Below are 19,611 nucleotides of genomic sequence, written 5' to 3' on the forward strand. Positions count from 1 at the left end.
AGATAGGCGATGACCGACCGCAGAGACTCCATCCGAAAGTGTCGAACGCGGACAAACTTGTTTTAGAGTTTGAGATCTAGAATAGGCCTCACTGCCCGGGGAGGAGGAAGGCAGACCAGCTCTATTTTGTAACCTGAAGATATGAGCTCTGCCACCCACTGATCGTGGATTACCTGAAGCCAGACCTGGCGAAATAAAAGTAGACGTCCGCCTACCCTTTTGGAGATGCCCGGAAGAGGCCTCCAGTCACTTGGCCAAAAATCATTGCGTCCTAGATCCTCTAGATCTAGAAGACTGGGGACGCATTCTTCCCCCCTGACTGGCCGAATAAGGGGTCCGACCGTCTCGGTCCTGATTGGGCCGACCCTGCGCAGGAGAACCTGATGCTGGGGCCCATCTGACATAGCGAAAGGTTCTAAAGCGAGCCTGAAAATGGCGCCGAAAAGGCTGTCTGGCCCTCTGCTGAGGAAGGAATTTATTTTTCCCTCCTGTGGAGTCAGAAATGAGCTGATCCAGCTTTTCTTCGAACAAACGACCACTCTGATACGGCAGGGATGTAAGAGATTTCTTAGAGGTAGAATCAGCCCGCCAGGACCTTAACCAAAGGGCCCTTCTGATGGCAATAGCATTAGAAGCAGCCGAGGAAGCACAATCTGCCGCATCCAGAGATGCGTTAATCAGATAGCTACCGGCCATAGCTACCTGAGAAGACATTTCAGCCAATTCTGCTGACACATTACCTTCCTGGAGAGCCTTAGATAACGAGTCAGACCAAGATATCATAGCCCTGGCAACCCAGGTTGCCGCAAAAGAAGGAAAAAGTGCTGAGCTTGAGGCCTCAAAGACGGAACGAGCCAAGCTCTCTATGAGACGATCCGTAGGATCCTTAATCGATGAGCCATTAGGGAGAGATAGTAACGTGTTAGAGGCTAAACGGGACACTGGAGGATCTACAGAAGGATTTTCTGCCCAATCACTACAAAGTTCCGAAGCAAAAGGATACCTAGCCTTCAGAGCTCTTTGCCCTGAAAAGCGTTTGTCCGGGTGCTCCCTATTGCGTCGAATGAGGTCCTCGAACTCAGGATGAGAGGAAAAAACCCTATGGGCCCGTTTAGACCACTTAAATGAGACCTTATGATCAGAGGAAGAGACGAGCTCGTCTTCTATCCCCAAAGACTGATTGACAGCTTCAATTAGGCTGTCTACTGACTCCTGAAACCCAGGTTTATCAAAATTAAGAGACCCTTCTGACTCGTAGTCAGTCTCAACTTCACCGCTTTCTGCAGGGGAAGGAGAGCGAGATACAGAACTCCAGGATGCGGAAGCACCTGAGTGCCTGGGAGACGCTTTGCGAATCCGCTTTCCATGCGTCTGTCGAGTGAGAGCGCGCCCCCTGCAGGCCGCAGACTCCTGAGACCCCGAGGCCCTCTCTGAGACAGGCGGATTACCGGTCCCGACCGCCGGGGTCTGCAGTGATTTGATCGCTTCAGTAAGGGACGCCATGGATTGTGACAAGGACGTGACCCATTCCGGAGGAGCTACCACAGCATCTGGCTGAGGGAGCGGAGCTGGAGAGAATACTGGAGGACTGGCAGGGGGGGGCTCCTGGACATGTTCAGGGTCACAGGCCTCACAGAGGCGATTACTTTGGGCGTGCGGAAAAAGGGCACTACAAGATACACAACTGGTAAAAAGAACCGTGTGAGTCTTAACCCTTCTAGACATAATGATCCGTAATGCTATACCCAGGGCCAGAGACTGGGAAAAAAGGAATGCTTCAGCCAGATGGAGGGAGAAGCACTTACCCCAGTCCTGTGTCCCCACGAGTACCGAGATGGATCCTCAAAGCATGATGCTGAGCCCAAAAGCGCTGTCTTATATGCATAGCAGGGCTTAGGGGGGAGGGACCGCCAAACGATGCTGCGGCCTGGAGCAGGCCCGAAGCCGGGGCCTCAATTTTTCCCCCCTTAGAGCGAGGAGAGCCGGAACCGGAAGTGACGCGCCGGAAGGGGCGGAGCCCCACAGCGCGGTCCGATGGCCGGAAGTCCCGGCTCCAGGAAGCTGCTCCACGCCCGAAGCGGCCAGGCAGAGCCGATGCCTCTGGGGGGACGGCAACGCTGATCCTAACGCCGCGCGCCGCCGGACCACGCTGCAGTGTAGCTGTGCCACAGCGTCGCCCGACATAACGCCACAGCGCCGGACAGCGCCGCAGCGCCACAGATCCAACGCCCCAGCGCCGGATCACGTCGCAGCGCAGCAGTCCCAACGCAGCAGCGCCGGACCACGCCGCAGCGCCGCCACACCAAGACGCCGGCCTCAGCAGCGCTGAAAAAAAAGGGCACCGCACTCCCGGAGGACACAGCCGCCGGACCCCGCAGGTAATGCCAGGAGCCCCCCCCCATCATACCGCACTATCGAGGGGTAGAACCAATGACGGTGCAGGAACCCTATCTCCATTATCCCCAGGATAAGGAGAGGGACCGTCCACCACCCCAGCTAACACCGCAGGGGTGTAGAATTCAGGGGGGAACACACGGACATCTTATGGGCACCTGTACAGCCTGGAGTCTAGGTACCTCAGGGTGGTCAGGGCTAAGTCCGGTGAAGAATCCCACGTCGCGGGGAAGGATACGTGGAGAAAATCGCACGTACTTGCCCGTTGATGGTTTGCGGAGATCGGACCCTCAAAAAGGTCCGTCGCCCCTTCAATCCAAAGATGTTGAAAAATCGGGTCCATCGATCCAGGACCCAGAGATGTGCCTCCTTGAGACACTAAGCATGAACTGGAGTCTCTGGTAGCCAGTGTCAGGGTGTATACGATGGAGGAGGAGCTAATTTTTTTTTTAAGTTTACTTAGTGTCAGCCTCCTGGCGGCAGAAGCATACACCCACAGTCCTGTGTCCCCCAATGAGGCGAAGGAGAAAACACAGTGCGGGTTTTCACAGACTTTTTGTTAGGCTTTGATTGAGATAGTGTAGCCTTGAGGAGAGCGCTCACTAGCAGGGGAAGGGTTAAGCTATGTTTCTGCAGCTTACCCAGGTCCTGTGTCTTGAGTCCCCAGGGGAGGTCCGCAATGTCCACAGAAATCGCTCCTTGAAGCATCAGCCTGTGTGGTGTCAAAAGATGTCCGCCGAGATCAGGAAGAGAAGGCGCTTCTCGCAGAACGAGAAGCGCCAGAGAGAGTAGCTGGTAACTGCCGGTGGGCGGAGTCAACGTTCCGGCCTGAGAGGGAAAAGCCGGGGGCTAAATTTTAAGCTTGCGGTTGCGGCCTGTAGCGTCGCTACCGCTATTTGTGCGACGTAACCCACGGACCCGGGCTTTAAGGTATCTGCGGACCTCCCTTATCCCAGGGACCAGGACCCCCCAGCGCCTCAGCTCCGCAGGTGTACTCACGGTAGATGCGGTGGGCCGGTGCTGAATCCACCGTCGCCATAGTCAGGGAGGGGGTGGAGAGCTTCTGCCGCCTTCCATCATCCACTATAACAGTGGTGATGCAGTGGGGGGCTGCACGGACGCCATAAACATCATGTCCGGCTATGCACATGTTGTCGCCTGCTATGGAGGGGGGAGATCGGAACACGAAGGAACCGTCGCCCGTAAAGTGAGCTCAGGGCTGGCATCCAACATTGCAGGAAAGGGTACGGGGAGGCACGCACCGCGTTCTTGCCTGTTGATGGTTCGGGGGAGATCGGAACCTAGAAAGGGTCCGTCGCCCCCATTCGCTCCGTTAAGGGAAAAATAGAATAAAAATAAAAATGGTGGGGTCTGAAAGCAGACCTAAGTGCCTCCTACAGACACTAAGCAAGAACTGGTTCACTTGGAGCCAGCAGGAGGGTGTATACTGCAGGAGGAGCTATTCTTTCTGTATTACTTAGTGTCCTCCTAGTGGCAGCAGCATAACACCCCATGGTTCTGTGTCCCCCAATGAGGCGTAGGAGAAAAGTGATATGCTCATTCTTTAAGCGGCTTCCAGTGGAAAGAAGCTCACTCTCTATATTTCACAATAGAGATTAAAAGATTTTGGAGGTGCGCACGAACAACGGCAAAACCGCCAGCGAAGCCACTTTCAGGAAAACACCAGCGATCGTTTCCCTAAAGAGCTTCACCTGGGAAAACCTGGTGGCTTTACCGGCATCTAAAAGACATTGTGTGTGCATTGGCTAAGAACCACTTTTACACTGCATCTAACACAGTCCAATAACCTAAACAGAACATACACCCCCTGCAAGAAAATATAACACGCATGTAATAAACATAGGAATATGACGGTACCTTGGAATAAGGGACATCTTTCTCGTCTAGAGATCCAAGCTCTTCAGGACGCAAAGCAAAAAGGGCTTCTGTTAAAATAAAGGCACAAATGATTATGAATAAAAGATTCTCAGTCATCATAATCATTTCTGAGATCCTACTGATATGGTATAACACCTGAAGATTTAAATATTCTCATAGTTTTCTAGTTGTTTAGTGCATATCAGAAAAGTACAGGGAAATTTTACATATTGCAGAACACAGCCCAATCAAGCCTCAGTGGTGCCATACAATTGTATACCAGTGCAGCATATAGCAAACCAAAACCAGAAACCCAGCCAGATCTCTGTGCTGTATCACCAGGGAAAAGAAAAAAAAAGTTTGTATTTCTTTTTAAATATGAATTACGGTTTGATTTTTGCTAAATTAGATAACCCAGATACTCTGTAGCTGCATATTCTTTGATTTGAACACATTATTAGCAGAAATCTTTAAAATGTCTTCCCATTCTGATAAAATGTAAGAGAATAAAGAGGGAGCAATCTCATGGACAGCAGGAGAAAGATTTCTACTGCTGCTCGACGTAGCTTAGTTTGTTTAGGCATTTTCATTTCTATTACCATATACGGTACTTTATTACATATTTCTTAGTTTCCTTACAGAGATATCTACAAACAACAGAAGATTTTTTTCTGTTAAATTACATAGGAACCTTATTACGTAGACCATAAGTTATCATTGGAAACCTGCAGCAAAATACAGACTTTGACATTTATGACAGATTGACCTCTGCCGACACAGCGGTTCACAAAGCTTGTTGTTCATCAAATGGCTACTGCTGCAGGGTATTGGATTGATCTATCATTTCCCTGTCCTTCATGAAAATACTAGTAGCATTGTACATAATATTTCCAATGCACCTCGGAATTCTGGTGTGAAAAGTAAGGTCTGCAGCAGGGAGTTAAGGTAACAGGTGCTTCCTTGGTTCCGGAGGCCACGTAATCTGGTTTCTCCCCTTGGTTCCAGTATTTCATCTTTGGATTTTGCTTTTCTGCCATTATTAGCAGTATTGTTTGAAAGGAATGAGAAGTCTTCATCTTCTTCAAAAAGATCCCCAAACATTTCTGATGGAACAGTTTAAATCTGCAAAGTGTAAAAGATAAAAAAAAAGAGTAAAGAACAAGTGACTATAGGTAACAGACCCACCGTTAATAAGAGGTCACATTTAATTATTTATCTGTGTTCTCAGATAACACTGGGGAACAATTTGAAAAACATTTTCTGTTGAGTTAGGTTTTTGAGCTGATTTATACTAATAATTGGCATGCTGATTCCAAAAATGTAGTCAGTTTTTTTCTAGCACGTCAAGTTTTTCCTCCACAACTTACCTGCCAGAGAAGCACAATTGCACTGATATCTGTAATAAGACTTGTTATCTGATTACAATTCGACTCATATAGAGCTACGTGGCAACTTGTAAGAGTAGTCACAACTGAGACAGTGTGGTGAGAGGTGTGTGCAGCTCCCAATACGTCATAATTATCAATATCTTTACACAAAAAATTTATCATAGTAGGAATAAATAGGATTTGTGATAGCTTTTCTCTTTACATTGGGCGCTTAGTTGTAATTTATATATCTTTTATGATTTTTTTCTTTGCTAGTTTTCAAAGCTTGTAACTTTCCATCTCAGTGTTGTATTTACATATGTGCATATTTCCTTTGTTTCAGATCATGTCTGCTCCTTCTTCCTCTCGTCGTAAATGCCTATTTGTACTATTTAAAAAAAAAAAAAAGACACTTTTTAGGTACAGTAGTTTACATATTTTTGAGAAGACAAAAATCCTATAGTTCAAAAACGTGACGTGATAGACAAAAACTGAGATCATTTCTGGATTCAGCATCCAAAAATTAGTTAAGAACAGTTGTCTGACCTAACTCCTAAAAAATTGTGTTCCCCAGTGTAATTTTATCTCGGTAATAAAGCCCGGCTATCATATCTCCTACTTCACTATTTCACAGGGTCTAAGATTGTGTTTGATATTTTGCAATGTCCCGCCGCAATAATAGACCCCACTCCACCCCAAATGTATTATTGGTGGGGGTCTTCCTACTGTGATCCCCACAGATCCCAAAAAGGGTGTCCTTACCCCCATATAAATGGAGCTGTACTGTGCATGTATGACCACTCGAGGTAAGTACTTTGGGTCACACTGCTCCGGTCCAGAGTCCGATTGGATTCTCTGTGGCAACCAGTCTGCACTTCTGTGCCTGGCATACTCGGATCCTCTGGCATTTACTAGTCCCTGTTACATGATAGTGCGACACACGTCAAGACATCACAAGGCCTAGCAAACTCAAGAGGTACCTAAGGCTACTTTCACACTAGCGTCGGAATTCGGCCTGTCGCATTGCGTCGGGTCGAGATTCCGACGCTAGCGTTGGTAGCACCGCACAACGGGTGCAGCGGATGCATTTCTCCGGCGCATCCGCTGCCCCATTGTGAGGTGCAGGGAGGTGGGGGCGGAGTTCCGGCCACGCATGCGTGGTCGGAAAAAGCGGTCCGTCAGTAGCAAAAAACGTTACATTTAATGTTTTTTGCTCCCGGCGGTCCGCCACAACACGACGGTTGCGACGTGTGTCAATACGTCGCAATGCATCGGTAATGTTACTCTATGGGGCAAAAACGCATCCTGCAAACTACTTTGCAGGATGCGTTTTTTCCCCTAAACGACGCATTGCGACGTATTCCAAAAAACGCCAGTGTGAAAGTAGCCTAAGATGCTGGCTGCAGTAGTGAAGACTGCTGTGGTCTTTTTACTCATCTCTAGTGACATCACTGCATATACTTGTATGGGAAGTGCCCAACCACCACTCCCATAGACAATGAACAGAGCGGTGATCACTCATACACACTACTGCTCCATTCATACATGGGACCACCATTCTCAGTATTCATGGGGGTCCCAGCATTTGAAAACACTGCCGATCAAACATTTACCATCTGTCCTGTGGGTAGGTGATATTATTAATGGCCTCTTTAAGTGACATCCTAAAGAAAAACTAAACTTACTGATTTTTTAAATTAAGCAGACACTTGAATTACCTGCCAGATTGATGGAGGTCCAGGCCCTGAGCCCCCCCACAAGTGTCCAGCTCAGCAGACAGGAGCGTGCACACAGAACTATGCTTTCTATTGAATCTATATGTGGACCTGTGTGTGCGTTCCTGTCTGCCGAGCTGCACACTTCTCAGGGGGCTATTGTGCGATCGGTAGGGGTCTCAGGACCTAGATCCTCACCCAATCTGCAGGAAATTCAAGTGCCTAATAAATATGAAAAATCACATAGAAAAAAAGTTTAGTTAATTTTTAATGTTATAACCTTTTATAAAAGGGAGTATGTGTGAGCAAACTTGCGGCAAGAGAATAAAGGTATGCTGTAGTTAGTACAGAATCTTATTAACTTAACCAAATTACATCATTTATTTCTATCAAATCATTATGCTGTTAATGTAGCTTCCATCAATATTCCTGTGTTGCCTCTGAGGGCTGGGGATGGTGGGTTACACTTCCCAGGAGACCCCTCATGCCCTACTATGTGAGATATAACACACCAGCCATGCCCTGATCACCAGCACATTCAGATCTCTCACTGGCTACATGTGGGGGTAACATTATGGGGGCCGTAGCTCTTGTCACCAGTATCCTCTTACAATAAGGAGGATCGCCCCCAGAATCAAACAGAAATGCTCCAGAATATAATGCACGGACAAGGGAGAAAGAAAACACATAGAACATGCTGCAGGAAGGTGCCGCAATAAGGAGCAGCCTAGCGATCAGCTGTCACGTTATGCTGATAGGATCACTGCTGCCGACATAGAGGAAGTGCAGGGACTACAAGCTCCTCCATGGACGCGCTTATAATCCTGGCACTCACTGCACAGTGCTGATGCGCGGCTGCAGAGGGCTGTCAGAATAGTTTACCTGCTAGCAACTCGGCCAAGCGCACTGCAATGATTCCCAGAACAAGATCTGCTACCTGGGAGCCGCCATCTTTGATGCATATGCTGTCAGTCTTAGAGCGCTGCTGGGAAATGTAGTCTTATCCGAGAGAATAATAGTAAGAAACGCGGCCGAACTAACTACAAATACCGGCATGCAGTGCGTTCCTCTCCGCTCTGGGAAATACACAGAGAGCTTTGAATAACTTTATAAACTACGGACGAAACTCTACAAGGCAATCACTGCTCCGCTATAGGGGGCTGCAGAATCTCTTCATAACTTGCTGGGCAGCATGGTAAAAGATAAGGGGGCAGCAAGAGAAGAAGCACAGGCTAGTCTGCTAATGGTTGACTACAGTGTCTTACAATGAGGAACTGGGAAAGTGCCAGTTACAGGATTATGGGGCTTCTGGGTTTAATTTCCTCCTTGGTCTTCCAAGACTTAGGCCATGTGCACACATTGAGTAGTTGCGTTTTTTACCTCAGTATTTGTAAGCCAATATCAGGAGTGGAACAATCAGAGGAAAAGTATAATAGAAACACGTCACCACTAGTGATCAGCGAGTATGCTCGTTACTTGAGTTTCTTTGAGCATGCGCGGGTGGTCTCTGAGTATTTCAGCATGCTCGGAGATTTCGTTTTTGTCGACGCAGCTGCATGATTTGCAGCTGTTAGACAGCTTGAATACATGTGGGGATTCCCTAACAAACAGGCAACCCCCACATGTATTCAAGCTGTCTAGCATCATGCAGCTGCGTCAACAACAAAAAAATCTCCGAGCACGCTGAAATACTCGGAGACCACCCGAGCGTGCTCGGAGAAACTCGAGTAATCAGCATACTCGCTCATCACTAGTCACTACTTCTGTATTTTTCACCCACTCCTTGTTTTGGCTTACAAATACTGAGGTAAAAAAAAACTGACCAAATACTCATCGTGTGCACGTGGCCAAACCATGTGGCGCTCCGCAGCAAATTTTCACCACCATAGTCACATCCATTTACCATTTCTTTCTTCCCTGGCAGGAGGAGATGCCAGAGGAGCGGTGGCATTGACGGACATTCAGCAGACACCCAGGACTGCAGGTCAGTGGTATCTAGCCGCTGGGCAGGAGGCCCCCAAATCTCTTACCTTCCGCTGTCCCAATGCTGCTTTTTATTAGCCAGGGCAGGGGGCGACGTCGTTTATGCATCACATAATCATCTTTAGTTGGGACCTTTTGAGGAGCTGGCATTGTTCTAAAGCCTACTGGACCAATGGACGTAGAGCAGAATCCACGGCTCTAAGGGATGCAGACTTTTTCCAGCTCAGGGCATCGGTTACTTCAAACTTGTTTTTTAGTGGAGATTTGCTTGCTGTGTTTCATTAGAGATTTGCTTGCTTGTCAGTTCAAGTGCACTAATTTCACCTGGAAAGTGTTCAGCCTCTGGAGTCAATGTTGCCATTCAGTGACAGTAAGCAGAGGAAGATGTGCAGGATGGATGTTATGTATATATAAGACATAAGATGGCGATAGTGTCTCAGAGGCCTCAGTTGAGCCATTGTTTCATATGAGACTGTACCTTGACTCTTGTTGTATGTTAATTTGTGAGTGCATGCTGATTATTGCATCAGACCACTGCAGTTTACTAACCTACCCAACTTAGGATAAATATGCAGATTATTTGAACAATCGAACAATGAAGGATCACCTCCATCCACCTTCCTCCAATCCTGTGGAAGAATGTCATGAATGGGAGCTGTGGATATAAAAAGTCTTTGGCTCCCTCTGCAAAGAGACCCTCTTCAGGAACAGCCCTGGAGCTTGATACACGTTCTACGGTCGTGATATCTATAGTCTGTATGTGAGGAACTATCATAAGGAATGTCGTTGGCACCAGGAGCAGTAAACATCTGCTACAGTCCTGGTATGAAGCATGGACTGTGACTAAAGACTCTACTGGCAGGAGATACAAAAGCTGTGGGCCAACCAAAAGTTGGGAGACAGTGGGTATCGCCTGGTATGGGGGCAATGGAACTGTTGGCCCCAGGATGATATCTTGTGGACTGGGGATATTGCATTGTGACCATCTACCTGGAAAATGCTGTAAGACCATGAATATAAGGAATAAAAAATAGCTGTATTGTTAACCTGCCTCAGTGATTATTAGAACCCACAGCCTCAGGTCTACACAGGATCTATAGAATAAATACTGTGTTTTTTGTTTTCTGCAGGTGTTCACACCAAAATACATAATAACAATCATCTCTGATTATTACATTTTTGCTGCATTTTTTTATGCATTTTCTTTCTTTTTTTATGCATTTTTGGTGCAGATGTGAAGCAGTGTTTAAAATGTTTTTTTTATAGTACAGAAAAGCTTTGATTGTACACTTTAAGGGTTTTCCCACTAACAAAGGTAATTTTATAGTTGATTTTAATTAATAGAATAAAAATAAATTCCACTATTGGTTGTGTTTAGTGATGAGCGAGTGTACTCGTTGCTCGGGTGACGTCCGAGTATTTATGACTGCTCGGAGATTTAGTTTTCATCCTGGCAGCTGAATGATTTACAGCTACTAGCGTGCTTTATGACATGTGGGGATTCTCTAGCAACCAGGTAACCCCCACATGTACTCAGCCTGGCTAATAGCTTTAAATCATTCAGCTGCCGGGATGAAAACTAAATCTCCGAGCAGTCATAAATACTCGAAGGTCACCCGAGCAACGAGTACACTCGCTCATCACTAGTTGCGTTTAAAAAAAAATGTTCCTGTGCTGAGATAATCTAATAAATGTGCCCCTGCTGTGTACTGTGTACTAGAGATGAGCGAACATGTTCGGAAAACGTTTGCCAATCTCAAATTCTGCACAAATGTAGCACATTCAGATTTGTGTTCGCTGTCACGAGCATTTTTACTCAAAGTCAGCAAAAGTCGGTCACTATTTGGTAAATCATTGCGTTACCACTAATGCTTTTGTATTACTTTGGCTAGGATAGTGTTGCTGTATGATGAGCGGGAGGATGGGAGGATGTGTTTGATGAGTTGAGGTTATGTGGAGAGGTTAAAGGAGCGTCTGAAGAGATTTATGTGTGTTGATTTCGGCAAACAATCAGGGAGCAGAAACCATCCACAATGTCATGACACAAGGTCTTCTGTGATTGTTTGCAGAAGTCACATGTCTCTGGCCATATAAAAAGCGTACATATTGTTTTGCTGGCACCATTTGCTCAGTGTCACAGTGCAGAGAGGTATCTCCTGCGCTATAGCTGGTGCTGTTGAAAGTGAACTTGTCCTGTGTGAAACTGATCTTCCAGCATAGATTGTGCCAAAATTGTGTGGCAGTCTCCAGAAGCCTTCTTAGCTAGAACATGAGTTCTTTGTGAGTGTTTAAACCCTTGGGGCTGCAGGTGTCCAGATGGTACAACCTTAGTATGCCTCGCGATCCCGGAGCCTCCTTCTGATGTTTCTCCGCCTTTCAGGGGAGAAAACCCGTTTCTATCGCATAAACATGTCCAGCATGGTTTTACCACTATTCTGGTATTGTTTAGTAATTATGGCATAATGGCACATTCTGCATCTATTTAATCCACATCTATAGAAACCTCTGCAGTGGAGACACGATTGCCGAGGGTCGGCAATGTTGAAATTATTTGTGGAGAGGATGATTCCCAATGTTTTGGCTCTTTGGGAAACTACTGAAAACCCAGGGGCCAGAATTTTAGATAAAATGATATCCTCTTCGAGTAAAGGAAGATATTGTAGCACAATGTTCTTAATATCATTAAATTGGAAACTGTAGCAAATGGATAACACTAGCTTAGAATTGACTTGCATTTGATTTTGATTTTTAAAAACACCAGAAATGAGATCTCAGCGCTGTTTAGTCTGAGCAATGCTTTTGGCTCTATCAAGAGTCCAGCCAGATTATCCTCTTTTTTTTAATTTAGTGCTGCAGGCCCGTAATTTACCTTCTAATTTGCGATTGCACTGCAATTCCGTTTTGATACGGGGGAACTCACCAGCCGGAATAGTCTTAATGGTATGCCTGGGATGACTGCTAGAGGCATGCAGAATAGTATTCCCAGAAAGAGATTTGGAGAGGGTGTAAGTAACTATGCCATGTATAGATCCCTCCAGTTTGAGGTCTAGAAAAGAAATGCAGAATTTATGAATAACAGAGGTAAAATTGAGACCGTGTGAATTGTCATTGATGTAGGATACAAATTCCAGTATGGTAGATACATCGCGCCCCCCCCCCTTCCCCCAAATGAACAGGAGGTCATTGATGTATCTGCCATACCAGAAGACATCCAACAAGAATGGACTAGAGGGGAAATACAACCATTTTGTCTCCCAAGAAGACATAACAAGATTGGCGAAGGGGGGCAATTTCGCACCCATAGAAATGCCTTTTCGTTGAAGAAAGAAATTACCCTCATATATAAAAATATAGTTGTTCATAAAAAAATGAGTAATGTGCAGAATGTAAGAAATTATATATGCTGTATATATGAGCTGAAATAAGACTTGTGAAATTCCAATGCCTTTAAAGCAATCTCATATGGAATACACGTGTATAGCGCTGTGCCATCACAGCGTAACCAGACAAAATTGGGACACCATTGAAGATGTGATAATTGATCAAGGACATCCTTTTAATCCTTTAAAAATCCAGGAGTTCTTTGTACCAGGGGTTGTAAAAGAAAATCAAGCTACTCCCCCAAACGTTCTGTGACAGACCCAATGACAGAGAAAATGGGTTTCACAGGAGAAGGTCCACTACTTTGTCTACCTTGGGTAGTCCATACATGGAGGGCAATGATGGATTTTCCACAGATAGTCCCTCTGTTTCGATGTTAGGACCCCCAGAGCAAAGAATTATTGAATAATCAAGTGAATTTCTTGGTTAAAGAAGGCAATGGGTTAAAGGAGATTTTCTAATAAGTGGGGTGATCCTCCAGCATTTTAACCATTTCAGACTGGTAGACATCAGTATCCTGCACAACAACCAAACCGCCTTTAACAGACATTTTTATGACGTTGTTTTTTTCTTTTCTTCAATTCCATTAACGCGGTAGATTCCCTAGAGGATAGATTAGAACATTTGCATCCAGACCCAACTGAGGCATACAAGACCTTTAATTCCTGTGGTTCACTTCTTGGAACAGTCCATGGAGTCTGTGAGACTGGACCAGATAAAAAAAAATGATTTCTAGTTTTGAACACGGTTACCTGGTTAATGGATTGAGAGGCAGGAGGATCTCCATGGTTTGTAATTCCTGTAAATGAAGAAGTGCACGTGGCTTTGTAAAAATAAGCAGGTGATATTCATTAGTATGTTGGAGTTCATTGGTTTCTGTTTGGTCAGAGGAATCTTCATTAAAAAAAATGTTTCAAAGTTAAATTTCTGACAAATCTGTTAATGTCTGATAAGGTTCCAAACAAGTCAAAGTTGAACTCCGGCACAAAATTAAGTCCATATGAAGGAACACTAACCTGTTCAGCTGTGAGAGAAATTTTGGAGAGGTTGAGGACATTAGCTCACTGATCTCCAGCTAAAATGTTTGCTTACGTCGGATTGTCATTCCTTGCATCTTTGCAGTGCTTTCTGTCACCGCTTTTTTTGGGTTTTAAACATTTTTTTACCTTTCTATAATAACAAAAAATCCTGAACAGAGCTGTTGAAATCAAACTCTAGTGTTGCTGTCAGATGTGTCTGGGTCTGATGAACTGAAACTGACATGAGGTTTAGATGGAACTCCAAAATTTGTTGTTTTTTTTTAAGATGAATCTGGGAGTTTGAAAAGTTTTTTTCCCATCTTCCCATTCATAAACCTGGTTCAGTTTATAATCATTGCTGTCCTGCAAGAATTTACTTTTTTTTTTATCTTGCGGCAATATCCTCCAATTTGGACACACAAACCTGTATCTGCTGCATAGATGTTTCATACTAAGCAATATCCATTTGTGTTGTGAGTGACGCTTTAATGCAATTACTGTCTGTATGACTGTGCGATAGTTTAGACTCTTCTTCTTCCATAATTAGTTACAGGAAATCTAGGGAACACTTGGACAAAATGTCGTTCCATTTTTCAACAAACGCTGGTGAGTAAATAGTTGGGATTTTTTTCAACCGCAACCCACTTGGTATCATATTCTTTTTTTTTTTATATAACTTTCTAGGGTTATGTGATCCCACCAAATCTTTGTTTCCAAGATTGATAATTTCTTTTGTTTGTTTAATTCAACGGATACATTGTCAGAGTGCGAGGGAGAGTCAGCCTTCAAATCAACCATAATGTGAAGCAAAAAAAAAATTCACACAGCAAACCACCGTGAAAGGGCATTTAAAAACCAAACTGAAAAATCAGTAATATGAAAATAAAGGTGGAAACATAAATGGGTCTGAGTCACGAGATCCATAGGACAAGGTGTAATCACGTGGATGAAAAGAGGGGTTGATCCAGCTTCCAGAATTGTTTGCAAAAAATGTATTATATAGGAGAAGGTACAAAACTTATGTACAAAAATTAGTAAAAGGACAGCATAGCAGCAGCATGTTTCAAACGCACATGGTGTTCCTTGTCAGAGCTGCAATCTTAGGCTATGTTCACACGCTGCGGATTTTGCTGCGGATCCGTAGCGTTTCCGCAGCTGCGGATCCGCAGTAGTTACAGTACAATGTAAACCTATGGGAAACGCAATCCGCAGTGCACATGCTGCGGAAAAAACAGCGCGGAAACGCAGCGATTTACATTCCGCAGCATGTCAATTCTTTGTGCGGAATGCGCAGCGGTTTTACACCTGCTCTATAATAGAAAACCGCAGATGTAAAACGGCGGTGGAATCCGCACAAAAACCGCGGTAAATCCGCGATAAATCCGCAGGAAAAGCGCAGTGTTTTTGCCCTGCGGATTTATCAAATCTGCTGCGGAAAAATCCACAGTGGACCATTCTACGTGTGCACATACAGGCTGCCGTCACACTAGCATTGTTTGGTCAGTATTTTACATCAGTATTTGTAAGCCAAAACCAGGAGTGGGTGATAAATGCAGAAGTGGTGCATATGTTTCTGTTATACTTTTCCTCTAATTGTTCCACTCCTGGTTTTGGCTTACAAATACTGATGTAAAATACTGACCAAATACTGCTAGTGTGACGGCAGCCTAACTGATCAAAAGATATTTAATTACGGTAGTAATCCACCAATAGATACAGGTATAGAAAATCACATGATCAATTAAAAACAACATAATCATCAGATGTGGATAAAATACAGAAAGAACAATTAATTGACTGAAACCACAAATACAGAAATAAAAAAAAAATATATATAGAAGACACCGCCATGAAGCAAGAAAATAAATGAAAAAAAAAATCCTAGAAAACAAATTTTTGAGACAGAGTTCCATCTAAACCTCATGTCAGTTTCAGTACATCAGAACCAGACACATCTGACAGCAACACTAATGAACTTGATTCCAACAACTCTGTTCAGGATTTTTCTTATGACAATATGGCACTCATTTAAAAACCACAAAAAACGCAGTGGCTGAAAGCACCGCAAATATACAAGGAATGACAACCCGACACAAGAAACCGTTTTAGCTGGAGATCAGAGAACCTTATTAGACATTAACAGATTTGTTAGAAATTTACTTCTGAAACTACACATTTTTTTCAATGAAGATTCCTCTGACCAAACAGAAACCAATGAACTGCAATATATTAATATCACCTGCATAATTTTACAGAGCAACATGCACTTCTTGATTTACAGAAGCTACAAACCATGGACGATCCTCCTGCCTCTCTATCCATTAACCCGGCAAACATGTTCAAAACTAGCAATTTATTTTTTTAACTGGTCCAGTCTTGCACAGACTCCATATACCGAAACTTGTATGCCTCAGTTGGTCATGGATACAAATATTCTAATCTCTCCTCTAGGGAATCTACCCCACGTTAATGGAATTGAAGAAAAGAGAAGACATAGTCATAAAAATTTCTGATAAAGGCGGTTTAATTGTTGCGCTGGATAATGATATCTAACAGTCTGAATGCTGGAGGATCTCTCTACTTGTCAGAAAATCTCCTCCAACCTATTGCCTTCTTTATCCAAGGAAACTCACCTGATTATTCAAAAATTCTTTGCTCTGGGGGTCCTAACATCAGACAGAAGGACTATCTTATTGTTGAAAATCTATCATTGCCCTCCATGTATGGACTACCCAAGGTAGACAAAGCAGTGGACCTTCCCCCTATGAAACCCATTTTCTCTGGTATTGGGTCTGTCACAGAATGTTTGAGGGAGCGGTTTGATTTTCTTTTACAACCCCTGGTACAAAGAACTCCTGGAGTTTTAAAGGATTCCAGGGATGTCCTTGAGCAATTATCACATCTTCAATGGTGTCTCAATTTTGTCTGGTTAAGCTGTGATGGCAGAGGTGTATCTAGGTTTTCTGGCACCAGGGGCAAGAATTCATTTTGGCGCCCCCCCCACCAAGGACATATGATTTTCACACTTAGTCATGTACCGACGAGCTCCTCTCCCTAAGGCCGGCCTCACACTAGCGAGTTTTACGGATGTAAGAGAGGTGCAGAAAATACGGATTGCATACGGTACAATTATTCTCTATGCCCCTGCTCCTATCAGCCGTATTTTACTGATCCGTATTATACGGTCTTCTACGGCCGTAGAAAATCGCAGCATGCTGCATTTGTCACCGTATTGCGCAAAAAATACGCCAATGAAAGTCTATGGGGGCCAGAAAAATACGGATTACACATGGACCAGCAGTGTGACTTGCGAGAAATACGCAGCGGTGTTAGAGAGAAAAGCCGGCAATTCAGTGCGGTGTACAGTAAAATCACACATACAGCTTACAATAGAATAGCTAAAATAAATGTGTACACATAGAATAGGTATATATATATATATATATATATATATATGTCAGTTAGACACATATATGTATATATATTAATATTTAATACAGCGCTAGATAGATTTAAAGCCGATAATTCAATTGCCGGCTTTTGCTATCTCCTTCCTAAACCTGACATGTTATGAGACATGGTTTACATACAGTAAACCATCTCATATCCCCATTTTTTTTTGCATATTCCACACTACTAATGTTAGTAGTGTGTATGTGCAAAATTTGGGCTCTCTAGCTATTAAATTAAAGGGTTAAATGGCCGAAAAAATTAGCGTGGGCTCCTGTTGTGAATTCCGCTCTTGGGCTCCCTCCGGTGGTTGTGAGTGGCACTTTTGTGAGTTCTGCTCTTGGGCTCCCTCCGGTGGTTTTAAGTGGGATGGCTGCTCCTTGGATTTAGCTGTCTGCAGCTGCTTCCACTGATTGTCTTTCTGCTCGGCTATTTATGCCTGGCTCTTCTCTTCAGCCAGTGCAACTTGTCAATGGTTCCTGGTTGGATTCACATCTCTGTTGGATTTCCCTGATATCCTGACCAGTTCTGCAAAGTTAAGTCCTTGCTTTGCTCTTTTCTGTCCACATGTTGTGGACTTACTCGTTCTGTGCATTCTATGTTTTGTCCAGCTTGTCAGTATGGATTAATTCAGTTAAGCTGGAAGCTCTGGGAAGCAGATTTACCCTCCACACCTTTAGTCAGGTGTGGAGACTTTTGTAAACTCTGTGTGGATTTTTGTAGTTTTTAATACTGACCGCACAGTATTCTATCCTGTCCTATCTATCTAGCTAGACTGGCCTCCTGTGCTACATCCCGGTTTCATTCTGTGTATGTCTTTTCCCTCTCCACTCACAGTCATTACTTGTGGGGGGCTATCTATCCTTTGGGGATTTTCTCTGAGGCAAGATAGTTTTCCTGTTTCTATCTTTAGGGGTAGTTAATTCTTAGGCTGTGACGAGGTGCCTAGGGAGTGACAGGAGCATCCCACGGCTACTTCTAGTGTTGTGTTGAGCTTAGGGACTGCGGTCAGTACAGGTACCACCTCCTTCAGAGCTCGTCCATGTTGCTCCTAAACCACCAGTTCATAACAGGCTCCCGCGCAATTTTCTCCACCAGAGTAGTAAAGCCAGTGACTGAGGGCAGATATTAATAGCCTGGAGATGGTCCATGGCCCCCCCCTGGCTAAAAACATCTGCCCCCAGCCACCCCAGAAAAGGCACATCTGGAAGATGCGCCTATTCTGGCACTTGGCCACTCTCTTCCCATTCCCGTGTAGCGGTGGGATATGGGGTAATGAAGGGTTAATGTCACCTTGCTATTGTAAGGTGACATTAAGCCAGATTAATAATGGAGAGGCGTCAATTATGACACCTATCCATTATTAATCCAATTAAATGAAAGGGTTAAAAATCACACACATTATTAAAAAATATTTTAATGAAATAAAAACAAAGGTTGTTTTAATATTTTATTGTTCTCTCAATCCACCTGAAGACCCTCGCTCTGTAACAAAGAAAAAATAATAAACCAACAATATACATACCTTCCGTTGATCTGTAACGTCCCACGATGTAAATCCATCTGAAGGGGTTAAAATATTTTACAGCCAGAAGCTCTGCTAATGCAGCTGTGCTCGTGGCTGTAAAACCCCGGGGAATGAAGGTAATGTAGGTCAATGACCTATATTTACCTTCATTCGTGGTGATGCGCCCTCTGCTGGATTTCCTCATATGAACTCGAGCCTGGGAGCTTTCCAGGAAAGTTCCCACGCTCGAGGGACATCCAGCAGAGGGCGCATCACCACGCCAATTTTTTCCGCCATTTAACCCTTTAATTTAATAGCTAGAGAGCCCAAATTTTGCACATACACACTACTAACATTAGTAGTGTGGAATATGCAAAAAGAATGGGGATATGAGATGATTTACTGTATGTAAAACATGTCTCATATCCTGTCGGGTTTAGGAAGGAGATAGCAAAAGCCGGTAATTGAATTACCGGCTTTAAAGCTATCTCGCGCTGGATTAAATATTAATATATATGCATATATGTGTCTACTGACATATATATATATATATATATATATATATAGACAGTATGTATGTTTTTATGATTTTTTGAGCCCATGGATCCATTGTAAATCCGTATGTTGGTTTTGCAAGCCTGCGAGAAAAACACGCAGTACGGATGCCATACGGATTACATACGGAGGATGCCATGCGCAAAATACGCTGACACACCCTGCCTACGGAGGAGCTACGGACCACTATTTTGGGGACTTTTCTGCGTATTACGGCCGTAATATACGGACCGTATTTTTATATGCTGAGTGTGACGCCGGCCTAATGCTCTCAATGATCAGTGAAAAACTGAGAGAAGCAGGAAGAGAAGCTCATTGTCACAGGACCACAAGTATGAAAGTCGCATATGAGTGAAGTGTCC

General features: G+C 44.2%; 1 protein-coding gene across 1 annotated transcript in view; it reads right to left on the bottom strand.

Moving 5' to 3' along the window:
- The window catches only part of USP40 (ubiquitin specific peptidase 40), a 113,858-nt gene extending 105,532 nt beyond the window's left edge, over positions 1–8,326 (bottom strand). Inside the window, exons 1-3 of the mRNA XM_069733301.1 lie at positions 8,237–8,326; positions 5,172–5,394; positions 4,273–4,340 (exon numbers count right to left, since the gene is read on the bottom strand). Coding sequence (XP_069589402.1) covers positions 4,273–4,340; positions 5,172–5,373 — 270 coding nt within the window. The 5' untranslated portion in view covers positions 5,374–5,394; positions 8,237–8,326. The remainder of the gene's footprint in view (positions 1–4,272; positions 4,341–5,171; positions 5,395–8,236) is intronic.
- Between the last annotated feature and the right edge of the window lie 11,285 nt (positions 8,327–19,611).

Source organism: Ranitomeya imitator, chromosome 7 (assembly GCF_032444005.1).
Source record: "Ranitomeya imitator isolate aRanImi1 chromosome 7, aRanImi1.pri, whole genome shotgun sequence".
Lineage (NCBI taxonomy): Eukaryota > Metazoa > Chordata > Amphibia > Anura > Dendrobatidae > Ranitomeya > Ranitomeya imitator.